The sequence below is a fragment of the Oenanthe melanoleuca genome, chromosome 2 (assembly GCF_029582105.1).
Source record: "Oenanthe melanoleuca isolate GR-GAL-2019-014 chromosome 2, OMel1.0, whole genome shotgun sequence".
In the NCBI taxonomy this organism is placed as follows: Eukaryota; Metazoa; Chordata; class Aves; order Passeriformes; family Muscicapidae; genus Oenanthe; species Oenanthe melanoleuca.
This window is the reverse complement of record NC_079335.1, coordinates 108,800,946-108,819,507: the sequence shown is the minus strand read 5'-3', so window position 1 is coordinate 108,819,507 and position 18,562 is coordinate 108,800,946. Positions and strand designations below refer to the sequence as shown.

Genomic DNA, 18,562 nt, shown 5'->3' with positions numbered 1-18,562 from the left:
GGATTGCTGCTTTATGGCTCTTTTTTTTTTTTTTTTTTTTTTTTTAATGAAGTATTTTGGTTCAGATATCCTTCCTTGGAAGAGGTCCAAATGTATTTATTTTCATCCATTTGTTCCATTGGGTGAGCCTTGGCAGAACCTGGCACAGCCAGGGACAGCATAGCAACCGAACCCTTTCTCTCAACAAATACAATGTGCTTGAAATAGTTTACCTAAGGACCCACCTTCCTGTGGCTCTTGGCTCCAGTGCTTGGACACTGGAGGGGACTGAGTCATGTGTATGGCAGAGGCATCCATCCTGCCAGAGCCACCATGTGGGCTCAGAGCTGAAAGCAGCAGAGATGCAGCTGAAGTTTTTGCAGTTTGAGCAGCAGATGCCTTCCCCTCTGCTCAGTTCTGAGATGCTTGGCACCCTGCCACAGGTTTCCTGTGTACATTTGGGTGAGTCACTTCACCTCACCATCAGTATTTGTCTGTATTCCAAGCTTTTGGGACCATGGATCATTTTTTTTCTGGGTAGAGGGACAGTCCCTCACTATCAGGTTGTTTCAATCATTACTGCAACCTAGATAAGTTGATAGCTGTTAGTTTCTCTTCAGCCTGTGGTAAGTAAGAGGCACCATCCAGAAGAGATTTGCCATAGTGAGGATTACATTGACATGTATTTCACAGAACACTGCATTCAAGACCTTCTGACTTCCTACCACACCTACTTCAATGAGGCTCTGTTCCTCTATGACTACTGGGAGTTGTTGCAACACTTATAATTAAGAACAAGAAATATTTACCTGGGGCTTAAAATTCTGCCAGGCCGTAATATACTGCTAGCATTCTCCACCCATGTAAGTGCTCCCAGTGTTGCAAATGGGGTGACACACTTCCTTTGGAAGAGAAAAGTAGTAATGTTTATTTTTAATAAGTTTGATAGTACACGTGACAATGCTATAGCAAGCTTTGATGACAATGTACTCTTGATTATTTGCTGCATAGAGGACAAGGTGGGACAAAACTGTCAGAGACACCCTCATGTTGAGTTATGAGGTTCAGAAAGGACCCCCTCATCCCTTTCTCAGGGGATTTCCAGGTGTGGCTGGAAAAATATCCAGATCCAGATCCAGACCTAGTTCCAGGCTAGGAGCTCGTCTAAAGGATTGTATGTGCACAAGCAGTCCTTTATTTCACTTAGGCAAAATTTCGAAGTTTCAGCATGCTTATTCCCCTTTCACTTACTATTTGATGCAATAAGGATTCTCTCAGCCTCAAGGAGCAGCCTCAAGAGGCATTTCTGTTCAAGGGGAGATGCTGGCATGCAGCCCACTGCTGTGCAGGAGAGCTCAGCAGACCCTGGGCTGTTCCCTATTTATGGAGTTAGATGATTGGCTTATAGCAGTATTTGCATCCAGCTGTGTTTTGTTTGGCGCATGCTCAGCCAGCCCTCAGCTGCTGAGTAAGTTTTATGGCCCTCAGCTATTGTGTTGTTATCTGTCTTCCCAGAGTCCAGCTTTGAGCCAGGTGCAGCCCACACCAGTGAGCTCTCCCTTGAGCCAAAAGCAGGGGGGAGTGCACTGCCACACCCAGTGAGCTCATCCTAACCATCCCCTCTGTGTAGCATCTTCTTCTATACCATAAAACAACTGGAAGTTTTGCCACTGATTATAGTGGCATCAGAAACTGAGATCAGTACCAGAGCATGCTAGTGATGAGAAGGATGTGATTTAGATAAAGAGAGAAGACTCTTCTCTCAGTCCCTCACAATGGTTCAGAAATCCATTGAAAATGTTAGCAAGAGGCCCTTTTATTTCCTCCTGGAAAAATCATGTATATTTATTTCCTGTAATAAAATAGTCTAATGGTAGTAAAGAGTGAAGTTCTACAAGGAAAAAATTGATTTCTCAGCTAATTGAGTAGAGAGGGGGAAATTATAAATCCCTGGTTGCCTGTTATGGGTTGACTAGCAACATTTGGCCACAGAAAGCAATACAAACAGAGTTTTAACATGCAGGTGGCTACAGGAGAGGGGCTGTGCTGCATGTAAGGCCAGTATCTCCTCAAAGTGGTTCACCCTACTTTTCCAATTACATTGCAGAGTGAGTCAGACTGAAACTGTTGTTGTCTGCTCCACTTCAGATAGTTGCATGTTTGTTTCAGCTTTAGAAAGAAGTTTGTGTCAGCGTTTTCTGTTCCTTGTACTTACACTGTCCTTTCAAAATAGTTTTTGAGCTAAAAGTATGTTTCCCGAAGTTTAAACACTGGCACAAAAAAAAAATCACTTTCCTTACTGCTGCCACACTGAAGCAGATGTGAGTACTAAGGCTTGGAACCAGTAAGCATGTAATTATTCAGTTTCTGGGTGCAGAAAAGTAGGTGTTGGGTCAAAGCAGGCATCTACAAGACAGGCTATCATTCCAAGTTAGTTTGAGCTCAAGTCCCCTGCAGTTACCCAGTTAGACTCCTGCAGTAGCTCCCATGAGCTGCACAGGTGCCCTATTGCATCTCTAGCTCAAGTTTCACCCACAACCTCTGGCAGACCACCTACCTTAAGATCCAAGTCTGTTCCATCTCTGTGGTTTTTATGTGTGAACAGTAATCAGATTAGGGATGACCCTAGGTTATGCCTTAGGTTAGTAAAGACAAAACTGCAAAATTCATCCTGGTCCATGTTCTAATGATGCTAATGTGCATGTGTTATAATGAGCTAATGTGCATTCTCACCATGGAACCCACAGTTCCTGTGGCACACAGACCATGATGTAGTGTTGTACATGGGGGACAGAAATGCTGCCTGTGAGCAATGCAAATGGGTGAGTGCAGAGGAGCTGTTTCAGTGCAAACTGGTTTTGGAAAATGCCTGATTCTGCAAACTACAAAGCAACTTTTGCTCCCTCTGAAGTCAGTAGAAGTTCATTTCGCCTTTCAAGTTCACTTTGATTAACCTGGTCCTGACATCGTGGCACTTACCTTGTTGTCAAGAAAATTGGTAGCTGTGAAAGATCAAAGATTTTCTAATTTAAGTTGGGAGGAAATATTTTCTGCTGATGAAAACCTTATCTTCATAATAAGCAATAATGCAGTCTGATCATCTACCATTATTGAGTTTACTTTTTTTTTTTTTCCTTAAGCTGAATTTACATCACCTGTAGACAGAAATAAGGAAGGTGGACTGAAAATGCCAAACCTATGCAAATTTTGTGATATTAAAGTAACAACGTGCTCAAACCAACATCAGTGCAGGAGCAACTGCAACATCACTTCTATCTGTGAGAGGAGTAGTGAAGTCTGTGTTGCTATATGGTAAGTTATTTCTTCTTACAGGTGGGAGCAGGAGCAAACCCTCATTCATCATTGCTTATTGCTTTCCTCAATTGCTCTGATATTCAGAATGTCCCTGCTACCTCAGCAGGCTTTGTTCTCCTGCTTCCAACTCATATCTCTGCACAGCATACCGAGAGTTGCTTGAGGTTAACAATTCTGATATGAAATGTTCTGGGGAATTTTTTTCTTCTAAAACAGTTCTGTTCCACCTTAAGCTGTTATTGGAAAAAAGGCATGGCTTTGTGCAAGCCATTAAGCTGTATCCACCCATAGAACTCAAGAGTAGAAACAGATTTGAGGCTCAAGAGAGGATTTTAGTGACAGTTGCTGAACAAAGACAATTCTCTCTCAGGTTTCAAGGAAGCTAGATTATTTAGATTTATCACAAGAGGCTTATTGCCATGATTGCCATGAGTAGAAATACTTCCTCCTAATGAGAAAAAACTTTTGTGTGTGTAGAGACTTTGATGAAGGCATGGTGCTATGTCTACATTCAAAGAAATCAAGAGTTTATGAAAATGAGCTGTAATACTTTTTTAAGGATTTATTTGCTTTAATGTGTTCCAGTCTAAAAACTGAGGCTTCTCTTGCCCTTCCAGGAATGGGAATCCAGTCCTACCAAAGAAAGCCAGAAGCACTCTTAGCAAGTTAATAACTGGACTAAAGGAACATAACTGAGTGTTTGCAGCATTGCTGCTGATTTAGTAAAATAATTAGAACCACTTACAGAGGGATGTAACGAATTCATGTGCTGGGGGATTAGTTGTTTCCATTGACTTGAGATGTTCAGCATAATTGGGAGTAGGCATTTCAGTTCAGGATCAGTCCAGATCAGTGGTTTTTTCTGTATTTGTCCTGTGCTTCTTTAGTGTGTCATAGTATCTATTATTGCCATAAAAAGGAGCTGTTGTACAATTTAAGATGCATTTTGGATTTTTCATGACCATTTATCCAAAAGGCAAGTAAGTTGAGAGCTCTAAAGTGCTCTGTGCACTTTCAAGTCTTTTGTCAATGAAATTAAATCTGTGGACCAGGACAAAACATATAAATATGGTCCAGATTATCAGCTGTAAATATTTCCCTGACTGTGAGGCAACTCTAAGTTGCATCAATTTTTATGATTGGTACTGTGCTGGGGTTTTTTTGGATGGTTGAGGGGTTTTTTTTGTATATAACTCCTTCAGTGCACAAACTGTGTTGATTATAGGCTTCAAAAGCAAAATGAAAAGACCGACTTACTAGAAATTCCTCAGATTTTGAGGAAATAATTCCATTTTTATCGTAATTTCCCACAGATTTTTACTGTCTGCTGAATGACCACAAAAACCAAAAGTATGTTCTGAAGTTCACAGCAGTTCATTGAGCATCAGCTTGAATAATTCCAAGTGAGATTTTCAGAGGCGCTCTTGTGAGCTTAGCGGGAATATGATACAGGAATAGCTGTGCCATTGCACAAATGTGAGGAGCCCAGACACTGCCAAATTTACCCCATTCAGGAAAGACAGAGAAGGTCATATGATGCTCTTTAAATGCCATTTATATTCTCAAAAGAGATTAATATTGGGCAGTCACAGTCCTGTCTGACTCCTTTACAAAATATTCCTTTTTTATTTCAGTTTTCTCCTTTTCCTTTTCAGGAGACAGAATGATGAAAATGTGACATTAGAAACAATATGCCATGATCCCCAGGAAACACTGTATGGTCACTTTTTGGATGACTATCATTCAGAGCAGTGTTTGATGAGGGAAAAGAAGGACGATGGGGGATTGATGTTCATGTGCTCCTGCACAGGTGAAGAATGCAATGATATGCTCATTTTTACACCAGGTAGGTTTTATCATTTACCTTGCATTCCTACATTCCTTGCAAGTAATATTAACTGTGTTATACTGATGTCCTTTGGAACTGCATTTTGTGGGGGAGAACTTCTAATGGCAGGAGCTATTTTGGTCTTTTTTGAATCTTGAAAAATCACAGCCTTTCTTTTCTGTGTTTTGAGGGTACTTCTTCCTGCCAGGCTGTCCTCATTTTGAAGTAAGCTCAAGATATTGCACTTAAAGGCTAATAGAAGATGAAAGCAAGATGTTTATAGTTGTTCTGTTGGCAGATCAAAATTCAACACATGCTATTTACATTATAAAATCTAAACTAAAAGCAAATGCTGTTTTTAAGGTCCTGCCTCTTCTAAAAAGCTGAATTGCCACAGTGTGTTATCTGCATAGAGAGATGTTGTTGGTAACCTGACAAGATGTGAATTTTAAGTCAGCTTCTCTGGTGTAACTGACCATCTGCACCTCTCCTGTGGTCATTCAAGAAGCTAGGCTCCTTCTCTGGGGAATATGTTCCCTCACACCTACCAGGGCACAAGGAAGTGTACATGAGTTCAGTTAAACCAGGGAACTGTGAGTACAGACCAAACCACACGTGCATAACCCATCCCATTCTACTCCCTGAGCTCTGATAGAGGCCACTGCAGGCACAGTGAGGGCAGTGCAGGTGTGTGCAGTGCTGCTGGACCTCATGCTGCACACACAGATGTGCACAGGTGCACACACCCCTTGTGCTTTATTTTGTCCTACCTGCTGTGATTCTTTTACTGAGACAAAGACAGGTTTCTCACAGGCAAGAGCGAGGTCTCCTATGGAGAAACTTGTGTGCACACACTTCTACACCCATCCTCATCACCTGTAAGTTCCTCAGAGAAGGGTGTAATTAGGTCCTTGTTACCTGAGATAAAGAAGGGTTGGGATGCTGTTTCCACTCCTGGGAAACATGGTGTGTGACTGCACTGAGGTGAATGACTGTGTGAGCAATTGTAGCTCTCACTTCCCAGCCTCCAACAAGGCCAACTAGTTTAGGTCATAAAACCACACCAAATCAGCCAAGAGCAAGCTAGCAAGTCTTTGCTTCCCTTGGCCCAGGCTATCCATATCTGGTGCCACCCCTCGTCCCCATCTTCTTCATCCCCTCCCCAAGCTTGATTTGAAACCAGACAGCCTGACTGCTGATCTGTGCTTGTATGACCAACCCTTACTTGGGTGATCTTTAAAGGATTTGGAGTATATACTGGTATTGATATGAGCACAAGTGGTACACCCAGGACCTAATTCTAAAAGATTGCCTTGCTTTTATTGAAGAGAATGTGTTCCCAGAGCAGAGATTTTACTCTGTGTCAGCTGTCTAGTGTTTTTGTGCAACATGAACCACACCCTTGTGGATTTTGGCTAAATTGTTATAAGTTAGCCACGTTTTAGCTGTTTTTCCTGGAGCTATGTAGCTGAATGCAATCACTGATAAATGTGTGTCTTTGGTGTGTATGGTTATGAAAACTGTTTGAGAAATTCAGCACCAAGTGCCTTTATTCCTGCCAGCTCTGCAGCTCACTCACACTTCCAGATCAAACCTAAAAGGAGTAGTAGAAATTTAAACCCAGCCTTTTTACCTAAATTCCTTTCACTCTTCCAAGTGGAGCCTTTCCTTCTAGGTCACGTGCTGTAAGCACTTCAGGTGACTCATGAAAACCATGTGCTGCATTCATATGTATTAAGTGAATAACTACAGATAAAAATTAAAGTAATGTAAAACTTCACTTTGTAACATTTCCAGTTCATTCACAAACACAGGCATTAACTCCAGTCAGGAGGGGGGAGAATTGAGGCTTTGTCATTCCTTTTTTTATTGTTGTGGATTAGTGTTTCTTTTAAATGAAAACAGCCCCTTTGGGTTGCTTGCCTGGTTAGCCATGGCAGGAAGACAAACGATTTTTACAGTATCAGACATGCGGTTTCCTGTCTGTGTTTAACTTTGAGCAGAACATCACAGCCAGCTGGTCCATGGCTCCTCCAGACAACTAGATAATGGCCTGTAATAATTTTGCCTTTGGAATGACTGTCATCCAGATCTATTCTGTACATTGTTCTTGTGGGATTTTTTTTCTCTACATTTCTTGTAGACCAGAACAAGAATTTTTTTGCAGTGGTTTTGCACATTCTGTAATTTTAGAGAGCAAGACAAGAGCTACTCTAAAACAGCCTGATGAAACGGTGATTTTAATAATTTATCCACGGAAACTGAGATAAAAAGATTGCAATTTTTCACCTGTTAATCATAGCATTTCCTTTTAAGCTGTTACTTTAAATTACTAGTGTTTTACCTGTTCTTCCTTAACTTCCTTCCTGCACACTTAGGACAAACCATATTTAGTTTGTTTCTGGTATTTTTGAGGTAAGGAAAAAACCCTGGATAAGGCAACAAGTTCTAATTTCCACCAAAGGTTAGTCACTGAATTCCAGTGATTCACAGCTGAGCTGTTATTGCTTGTGGAAGAAATGGTTTATAGCACTATTGGCTTGCATGAGTCTTGACAGTGAAGGGCAAAGCTCCTGACTCCATTTTTAGACAAGCATATAAAGGTTTTGGGTTTTGGAGGTGTTGTGACTTACTCAAGAGTGACTGTAGAAATGTTTGAAGTAGTTACATCAAAATCAAATACCTGTTTATTTAAATTACCAATCTGCAAGATAAGCAAGACACAGTCAAACATGTGCCTAAACATGCCTGTAGTTCTGCTGTGTCAGGGGTCTGACCCTGATTCAGATCCCTGGCATTCCAGGCCACAGGCAGCTGGTGGAAAATACTGAGTGCAGAATCACTCCAAATAATGTTCTGTAGTTCTTGGAGAAATAACATGCAGGAGACAGGTAACAATTGTAGATCTGACTACTCCGTTTATTTTTTTAAATCCCTCTCTTTTTTGCCAAACAAAATTGTGGGTGACTGGCAAGCAGCTTACACCCCTGTGGTGGAAAAATGCTTGTCACAGCAAATCTCAATGCCAGTGTGTTGTAATTATTATTTATTCAAAAGTCTAATGTTAGTGTTACCAGAAGGCAAAGCCAGGGAGCAAAACCACTGGAAAAGATTAACCAGAATAAGGGGTAAAAGGCCTTGGGTGGCTGGAAGCTGGCTAGGTGGCAGACAGAGGCTTGGTCCTTCTGTCATGGAAAAAATGAGAGCAGGATTAGAGTATGAGGGATTTTTTGTCCCTGATGTCTGGTTGTGTCGGGCGGATCTTCTGCATCTTGCTTTACCTTCTTGTACTTGATCTGCTGTGATGAATCAGGTCTGTGTCTAGTTGTTTGCACAGTCCCAATCCTGCCCTAATGTTTGGGCAGCTTTGTTCCTCAGCTTTCCCTTCACCACCTCTCCCAGCCATTAGCCAGGGCAAGCATGACAACTGCCTAACAAAGCTGGGTTTTATTAACAATCCCAAGTTCTTTGGCTGAAGTCAAGCCTTGTTTACTCTAAGGGACCAAGAAGGACTGTGCCCTTCCCAGCCTCACATCTGACCCATTCTCCATGGCCAGAGATGCCCAGGTATTCATTGTAGACAAGAAAACGGGATTCCTGCATGGTACTTAGTGCATGACCTACCTACCTGCTGTGCCATGCAACTCCTTCCTCTTGTGCAGTTCATTTCGACATTCACAGTCATTCAGCAATATGCAAACCAGCAGTGGAGACTGCAAACAAGAAAACAAATCCTTTAAATACTGTTGTCAATACATATGCAGTTGTTATCCTGGGCATCAAATTCAAATCCAAGCAACAGTGCAGAGAACTCAAAAGTTGGAACCAAGATTTCAATACAGCTCTGTTTGGTTTATAGTTGTTTCATTCTGATCACTTACATGATGACAGTTTTTTATCCTCACCTGTCTCTTGCCATGCTATGCAGACCTCCATGCAGCTTGCAACCAAGGTGTCTGTGGGATTGTTCAGGTAGACTGTGTTTAGTGCTCACCTACTGCAAGATGAAGTCATTGTTTTGGGCATTCCCACCACACCCAAATATGAGAGAAACCTTTAGCAGCAACTCTGAACCATCCAGACAGTTGCCTTGAAATAAAAAAACCTCAGTGATGGAGATGACTGATAGGTCATCAAGAGTTTATGAGAATAATGAAGCCAATTGGGGAAGCATGTCAAGGGAGGAAGGGTGTTGTGCTGCTAAAAATCTTCACATTGATCATGGTTTTACAGAGTTGGCTAACTGAGAGTATAAGAGAGATGCCTATTTGATTAATCAATTGTGGCTGAGTCATTTGCCTGAACAAATTACAGCCTGTGGATTTGCAGGGCGTCAAGTGCTGTGATTGCTCACTGTGTACAGTTGTTACCTGGGAGAGCTGGTGTTGCTCTGCTGCCTGCACCCCCACAAGCATGCCTGTGTGATGCCTTGTCCTGTGCCCAGGCTGCAGGAGATAATGTTTCAAAGCGTCCTTACTTCGTATCTCTCATTTGTCTCTAACATGTTGTCCCTGTCTTTTCCTTTCTTTTTCTCCTCTTCCTCTCCTTACTAGAGTCAAAGTTTTAGTGATTTTACTTGACTACATAGGAGGATCTCAGCCTTAAGAACAGACTTAAGATCTGTGCACAAACAGTCACCAGTCCATAAATACTTATGTGATGAGTTGTCCGGTGCTCAAGGAACATCAGAAGGGAGATGATTACAGCTGGACTGCTTCCAAGTGAATTTTAACAAAGGCTTTCATTTATCTCTTTTTCTGTTATCCAACTAACATGTTCAGAAGGTAACTGTCTTCCAGCTGCCCCATAAAAGAGGTCAGTAACATTGCATAACATTGCACAGAGCCTCTCACTGCTTGTATGTTGGCTTTGTTCTCTCTGTTTCCTCTTAGGTATTTGCAGGCACTGGAGTCCCACCCAGTGCCTGCAGCTGTGTGTAACCAAAGGAGAGGCTGCCTAATGCTGAACATCTGATTCACTTAATGGCATAGAAAGGAAATAGACTGAAAAGAGGCTAAAGAAGCCAAAATTCTGTTTTGCTCTGTATTATTTATATTGTTTGCTTCTTAGGAAAATAACCGTGCTCAGTTACAGATTTGTGTAAAAACAAACTAAGCAGTGCTCTTCCAGTCTGGTTGGCATATTTGTTACAATTTGCATCACTTGAGAGCTTAATAAGTATGGGAATGTGGCCAACCTTTTATCAGGTTGTCATAGAAGAGATTTTAATAATTACAGACAGAAACAAACTATAACTAACACTGGCAACATAATATTTTGGGAAAGGTTGGAGGGGTGAAACTCAGGCTGAGAATAAAAATAGTGGTTAATGTGTGGCATCTGTTGAAACATATTGAAACTGGAGAGATTGATTTGTTCCAGAAATCTACCAGCAAACAGCAGCAGACACCCAAGCTCTATAACTGAGCTATGTATCACAGAAACACAGTCACATCATGCAAAGCTAAAATATGTTGGCTTTCATATTGCTGAGTAGGAAAGCTCAGCTACAAAAGTCAAAGTGTGTGAGAGATGCTATGTACACACAGTGAAGGGACCTATGAGAATGGGAGAGATAAGAAGGGAATGCATTAGGGGGATGAAGGATTTTAAGCAAATGGATGCTGTGCCAGCAAACCAAGGAATTACACTTTCTAGCCAGCAGTGAGGGAATAAAAGCAGCAACAAATTATTTGTTCTGTCTTAGAGCTTAAGAGTTTCTTAGACCTCCTGGGTGCTGAATAGCATACTTGGCAATCAGTTGAAAAATGAAATTCTGCTTACAATAGATGAAATATCCATTAGGTCACTGCTGCCCAGCCTTTTTGCTGAAGTAAGCCACCCAGAGGCAATCAAGTTGCCTGCCTCCCACCCCTGTGACTAAGATGCAGTCATTCCCATCAGGTGACAGATGCATATGCATGACTCTTCCAACATATAACACATGTACCTTTGGATTTTCCCTGAGCATTACACAGATGTCTGAGTCCTGATCCCCTAGGAGTTGTGTGCCAAGGCTGAAGCTGCAGGTCTGCAGGGGAGAGCAGCAATGGGTGTGCCATTGGTCTTCAAAATAGCTCATACTTGCTGCCTTTCAGGAAAAGAGCTGGGTCTGGTTTGCCAGCCATTTGTTGACTGCAGAGCACCATTTAGGCAGCCAAATTCCCAAAAGAATAGGTGAATGAGTTCCCATACCTTTAAGTAAAGCCTCAAGGCACAAAGTGCTGGAACCTGCACTTGGGTCTCAGCAACCCCATGCAATGCTGCAGGATGAAGGAAGAGTGGCAGGAAAGCTGCCTGGAGGAAAAGGACCTGGAGGTGCTGGTCAACAGTGGCTGAACATGAGCCAGCAGTGAGAGCATGTGGCCAAGAGGGCCCCTGGCATCCTGGCCTGTTTCAGAAAGAGTGGAGCCAGCACAACCAGTGCAGTGATTATCCCCCTGAACTCAGCACTGGCGAGGACACATCATATCCTGTGGGCCCCTCACTACAAGGACATTGAGGTGCTGGAGTGTGTTTAGAAGGGCAGCAAAGCTGGGGAAGAATCAGGTTCTGGGAATAGTGTCTGAGGGATTTGGGGTTGTCTAACCAAGAGAACATGAGGTTAAGGGGGAACCTTTCTTTGCTTTCTACTACTATCTGAAAGGAGGTTGTAGCAAGGTGAGAGTCAACCTCTTCCCCCAAGTAAGAAGTGATGGAACAAGAGGAAATGGCCTCAAGTTGTACAAGGGAGGTTTAAATGGGATAGCTGGGAAAATTTCTTTACCAAGAGGGTTTTAAGCACTGGAACAGGTTCCCCAAGGAGGTGGTTGAATGACCACCCTGGAGGTATTTAAAAGACCTGTAGATGTGGCACTTGGAGACATGGTTTAGTGGTGGACTTGGCAGTGCTGGGTTCACAGCTGGACTTGATCTTAGAGATCTTTTCCAACCTAAACAATTCCATGATTCTATAGCAGGCCAGGCAGACCTGCCAACTACTGGAGGTAGTGCCTCTCCAGGAGAGAGATACTCTATTGGATACCCTGGGAATATTCTTTTCAGACTAAAAGATGAAGACATACAGCTCAAGCACTGCTTACTGGCCTTGACAGTTTACCTTGTCCAAAAAAAGCTCCTGTCAAACACAGGAACTTGTTGAAGGAATTCAACCTTCAGCAAAGTCTGCAAGAAATGCCAGGGTTTATTTTCCACTGGATAGTAAGATAGAGCCCACTCTGGTTTTAAAGTCTAGTAATCTCTCTCTTCTGCCATGAGCTGGTTCAGTGTAGAGCTGAGGGAGTGGTGGAACTGATTTCCTGCACAACAAAATTATTAAATTGAAAAAAATTCATCTTCAGCAAATGTGAAAAATAAAATGTTTCCAAGAAGCTATCATGATGAAAAAAATGCAGGTTAATTTGAGGTGCAGCATTTGAATCTGATTATTATCAAATATTTTGTGTCAGGATCAATCATTTTCCTAAGGAAACACCCTCCAGCCTGAGTAAAAAAAGCTGACCACCCCCATCTGCAAACCCCCAAAACAATGCCTGTAAAAATAACAGAAGTTTTTAAAAGTTGGATCAACTTTCAGACTATTTTTGTCCTCAAGGTAGGGGTTTCAGGGAAAAGCATAGGAGAGTCAGAAGCAGAGTTTCTGTTTTGAGAATCAGTATTTCCCACCAAAAAAATGTTTTGTTGAAGATTTCCAAGCCATTTTAATTCTAAAAAGGCCACAGTCAGAAAGGTACGTGAGACACTGAGCTACAGAATTTCATTTCCACTTTAGGATTTTTCAGTAGAGATAAACGAAATTACTCCAAACAGCTGCTCAGAGTAAATTTCATTTCACTGAAAGTGAAGCATTTTATGGAGCTAGTTTTCATCCAGAAAGTACTAAAAAGATGGGCAGGCTTTTCCATATTTTGTTGCCTAGTGCCTTGCTCAGAAATCACTACACATGCAAGGTTCAAACTCCCATTTTGTGAAAAGCTCTCCCTTGATTCAAACAGAGCAGGTCTTGAACTTGAAGCTCCTGTACCCCACCCATAGCAGTCTACTCACTGCTGGGGATTCAGCACTCATATACATCTCTTGCCAAACTGCAACATTTGAACAGAAATTCTGTTCAAGCAAAAGCATGCAAAAAGTGTTAGTTTTCATTCCAGCGTGGAATTCAAATCAAACTTTGAAACCTCAGAATTTCTGCAAAATGGAGTTTTCCTCCAGTCAGCTCAAAGGGCTGCTTTGTGTCTTGGGATCTTGCAAAATAACTGGATCACAGTTCTGTGTCTGGGACCATGTTCTGTGGCTTTGTGTTTCTGGGAGTTTTTAAGACACTGTGCAAGCTTGCAATACATCAGTGTCCATATGCTTGAGTTCTCCAATATCAAATATATTCTTTCTCTGCTGTGTGGCTTTGGCTAGCAGATGAATGGGCAGCAGCTTTAGAGCTCACAGGAGCAGCAGACAGCAAGGAAGTAGTTCTGTCAGTACTGGCTGGGCATTCTGCTGCCCTGCCATTCAAGTGTGTGTCCTCATTTCATTGCCATTGTTTCACTCATTCCTTCCAAAGTTCAGTGACACTGAACTTGTATCAAAGGCATGAAAACCAACCTAAAGAATTTGCAAGCTCTTGTGCTTTGAAGCTCCCTGACTGAACTGGGGCTGCACAGTGTTTCCATTTTCCTTGGCACCTGAGCTCTATTCCCTCAAGGCTTAGGTAGTGTTAAGGGTTATGCAGATGGTTTGTGCTTAGTTTAAACCACACACAGGAAGCTTTATTTTAGCTCAACTTCTCCATTGTTATGCTATATTAATAGGCTCTTTTGAAGCTTAAGAAAGGACTGATCCACCCAAATAATAGTTCTGGGTGGGGAAAGTTATTTAGGAGCACGTTTGCAAAACATGAAAGGCTGTTTCATTTAACCATTTCCTTGCCTGCCTGTGCAGCCAGGTTTTGCTCATTCCAGTGCTCAGAAAGAGGAAGCTGCACTCCCTTTTTTTAAATTATAAGGTTCCAATCATAGGTATTTATTTATAAGTGAACATATTTATTCTTAGATTCCTGTAGTCAAGCCATAAAATGTTGGCTAGCCACTATGCAAACATACAGTTATGCTCTGAATTTCGGTCCTGTCCTGATTTTGTACACAGTTTTTACAGGGAAGTACCCCATCCTTAGTTTGTGCTCTAATGGCTGATTTTATTTTGCTGATATCATCAGGCAAAATCGAAGGCAGTTCCAGAAATGTCTTGCTCAGGACACACCTCAGTGCCACCAGCTCTTTGCTCTTGCTATCCCCTTTAATTCTCCTGTCAGGCAGCTTGGTCCCCTCCTAAGTTTAGAGCTCAGCCTTGTCAGTCCTGACACTCAGCTCTCCCTGATGTGTGCTCATTCTTGCACTTCCCAAACGTTGAGTGGGATTTGCCTAGTGTCTTAAATACTGAAAATTAGCAGAGTCCCTTTGTCCCTGCTGCTTTAGGTGGGGCTGTGCAGCTGTGTGCTTTTCACCCCCTGCTTCTCTGCTTCCTCCAAGCCACTGTGCCAAAGCGGATGTGTCACTTTGCAGCAGGGCTGCAGCATGATACACTGCTCAGGGGGAAGTGGCCAAACCACTCAGCTTCTGCTTTGATTAATTTTTTTTTTTTTTAACATTCTTTTTCAAGTAACATTTGCAATATCGACAGTTTTTCCCTTCTTACCCAGAAATCCCCCTGCACCACAAGAAGAGCTTTCTCTTGTGCAAAAAGAGGAAGAGCTGAAGGAGCTGTGAACTCTGCTGGAGAGTTCTCAGCTGCAGAGGAAAATAATACAGCCTGCTCTAGGATATTGTAGGAATGATTTGAGATCCTCACACAGGTAGCCATAACAGAAAAGGAGCAGGGAATTTGGGTGAGTTTCTCCTCAGTTAGAGCTGAACATGCACTTAGCTACCTCCAGCTGCTTGGACTGAGGGAGAGCAATTTGAAAGACAACTAGTACATCTTAGAGCTTTTGTCACTCATTTTGAAAGATATTTGTATTTCAAATATCTGGTCTACATACTGCAGCTCTGTGGCAAAGAAAAAGGACTTTAAAGGCCCTAAAAAACCATTTTCATCTTTGTGAAAGAGGTTACCCTATGATATAGATAGCATATTATTCATTTCCAAGAGCAGAGACCAGCATGCTTTTTCTGTGATCAAGAAAAAAACAAAAACAAACCAAAACCATCATAACAGAACCCCAAATGTTCAATATAATTACTTTCTCTGATTGTTACAGATCATAGTTTTGTCATGTAGTTGTGACAAAAGTCACCTGCTTGCAGCCAAAACTCCAAAACAGCCATCCCACAATGCAATCAGTTCTCCTCCACCAGGGTGTTTCCCAAGTTCTTAATAAAGCAGATTTTCTAGAAACAAAGAATGCACAAGGGAATAAGCAATGCAAATCTATTTACTGACAGTGACATTTGACTTTCTAAATATATTCTTCCCGTAAAAGCCATACAAACACAGTGTTTTTTTTTCCCCTCTTCAATATGTTTAAAAGCAGAAGAGTTGCTTTTAATCCATAATGCACTTTTAGGTATTGTTTTGATTTAAAAGTTAATAATTTTAACATTTACTAACATTTTGTTGTCAAGAGAAACTTCTGGAGAATAAGGATTTGTGGTTTGCATAGGTCTGGAAGGATGGGTTTGCATAATGGAAGGAAATACATTCTTTGTAGGTATTGCTAGTGCATGTCATTGACCTGTGCTAGGCTGGGAATGACTGCTAGAAAGGTATTTCTTCTTCCTTGAAACACTATGAGAGAGGCTAGGATTTAATTACTCACTTGCATCTGGTTGATGAACCTTTCAAAGACAGGAAGCACATTCTGGTTCAGGATTCAAGCCTTTTCCCAAATAAAAATAATATACTTCTCAGAGTCCTATCACCTGCCTTTGAATAGCTGGTGGCTTCTGCTACTTGCCAACTGAGCTTACAGTGGAAAAGTGATTACCAGTGAAATTGGAGGGTCAGAGATACTGCTTGTGTTCTAATTGTAAACTTTTTACCCTCATCTGTTTTAGCATTGCTCACCTTTGTTTTGAAAGGCACAGAGCAGGGGAACAGAAGCTTGTGGCTAATGTAGTTAGTGGCCGCTTCCCTTCAGAGCTTATTGAACTTTTCCTGTTCATATTGGCTTATTTGGCCTGATGCACAGAGCCTGAGTTAATGACATGGCTGTAAGCATCTGCCAGAGCATCGTGCTGCCACCACAAGCCACTTGCTTAACTGTAGTTGCAGCTTCATTTGTTTTAGTCCAGTCTGGTTAGGCTCCCAGGACTTCTTCCAAACAATCCCCTCGCTCATTCAAAGATGATACAGTACATTTTATCTGACTCAAAGGGAGAAAGAGACTGAGAGAGTAAATTTCCATGTGTTCTATCAAATTAGGTTCAGATATAAACTCTGGCCCTCCTTTAATCTCTTCTTGGAGCAAAACTGTTCCCTTTTAAACTGTTATCTTCCCTAAGAAATACTGAACTAGAAGGTAGTTTTTAGAGGTGACAGGTCAGCTCTCACCTGTAGGATTATAATCTGTATCTTCCTAGAACACATCCCTATTCTAGAATAGGTCCCTGTTGTTCTGCTATTCCCTATATGTTCCACCTAGGAATATGTTGGTGTGTTCAGTGCACCAGGTATGGAGTTTGAAGTGAACATCTTTGCAGCAGAAAACCAGTGTACAGCCAGCAAGGAACTCGCAGAGGAAGTTTTCTGATACATAAATCCATGCAGAAGTAGCTGGAGGGTGGTGGTGGTGATCACTGAGTCTGTTTACATGCAGATGTTTGAATTTGTTCTAGCAGCACTCATATACAAAAAAGCATGAGAATGAGTTCTCCTTTTGAGGTCTGTATGCAAGCATATATATTTGTGCCTAAATATTTTCATACAGTGTGTGAACAGACTTCCTGAAGATGACTTTGCAGGGATCCTACTAAAATATACTGTATTTGGAGTAATAACTGGGCAAGTGGGAGTTCACAGGCTTCATTGTCTGTTTATTTATAGAAAAAATAATGTGTTCTAGTAATTAGTGGTTAAAGGTGAAGTTCTGTCAGGAATACATTGACAGAGTAAGTACAGGAGACTTTGGCTGTTGTGTTCAGGAAAGTGAAGGTTTCATCTATTATGTATTAAAAGCCTGAGAGAAGAACATTAGGTTCTTACTTGTTCAGTTCTGGCTTTTTATAAAGTAAGCAGACAGGGAGGTCCTGGTAAGCAGTAGGCCTACATACAAAACATTTTGAAGCAAGAAAGCTGTGACAGTTTTTTATTGTTTGCTGTTAGTGGAGAAGATAATGTATTGCATTCTGGATAAAAATTATAAGTAGTGACAGCCTTCTGTACATATCAAACTATGATATAACTCTATGCATGCTTTCCTCCTGTTCTTTACAGATGACCCTCATAAGCCAGAGGAGAAGGATGAAATTTCCAAAGTTACAATCATAAGCCTTGTCCCATTGCTGGTGATTTCTGTGGCTGTGATTGTTATCTTCTATGCCTACCGCACTCATAAGAAGAGGAAACTCAACAAGGCATGGGAGAAGAATGTTAAGCCCAAGAAGCATAAGGACTGCAGTGATGTCTGTGCCATTATGTTAGATGATGACCGCTCAGACATCAGCTCCACGTGTGCCAACAACATCAACCACAACACAGAGCTGCTCCCCATTGAGCTGGACGTTGTTGTTGGCAAAGGGAGGTTTGCTGAAGTGTATAAAGCCAAATTGAAGCAAAACACATCTGAACAGTATGAAACTGTGGCAGTCAAGATTTTCTCCTATGAAGAATATGCTTCCTGGAAAACTGAGAAAGACATTTTTTCAGATGTAAACCTCAAGCACGAAAACATCCTCCAGTTCTTGACAGCAGAGGAGCGTAAGACAGATCTTGGCAAACAGTATTGGTTGATCACTGCCTTCCATGCTAAAGGAAACTTGCAGGAATATCTCACACGGCACATCATCAGCTGGGAGGACCTCTGGAAACTTGGTGGGTCCTTGGCCCGAGGGATTGCCCATCTGCACAGTGACCACACGCCCTGTGGTCGTCCCAAAACACCTATTGTACACAGAGACCTAAAGAGTTCCAACATCCTGGTGAAAAATGATTTAACCTGCTGTCTCTGTGACTTTGGGTTATCCCTGAGGCTGGACCCTTCCCTGTCTGTGGATGACTTGGCTAACAGTGGGCAGGTAAGTGAGAAGGTTGAAGGGGGAGGGCGGGTAATGTACAGATTGGTCTGTCCATTCCTGGGCTGAAAAGATGAAAAAACCTCAAGTTCCTATGGCAGCTTTGACTTAAAACCATTTAAAATTAATGTGAATGTGTTTATAAACAAAGAGGCTGTAAACATTAAAGCAACAATGATCTATGTGTGTGTATGATGCAACCATCCTCTCACTTATATTA

At 41.8% G+C, this 18,562-nt stretch overlaps 1 protein-coding gene across 2 annotated transcripts in view; it reads left to right on the top strand.

Annotated features, from left to right (window-relative positions):
• The window catches only part of TGFBR2 (transforming growth factor beta receptor 2), a 59,670-nt gene that overhangs the window by 23,982 nt on the left and 17,126 nt on the right, over positions 1-18,562 (top strand). For both annotated transcript variants that reach the window (XM_056484354.1, XM_056484353.1), the window contains 3 exons: positions 3,120-3,291; positions 4,950-5,140; positions 17,546-18,345. In XM_056484354.1, coding sequence (XP_056340329.1) covers positions 3,120-3,291; positions 4,950-5,140; positions 17,546-18,345 — 1,163 coding nt within the window. The remainder of the gene's footprint in view (positions 1-3,119; positions 3,292-4,949; positions 5,141-17,545; positions 18,346-18,562) is intronic.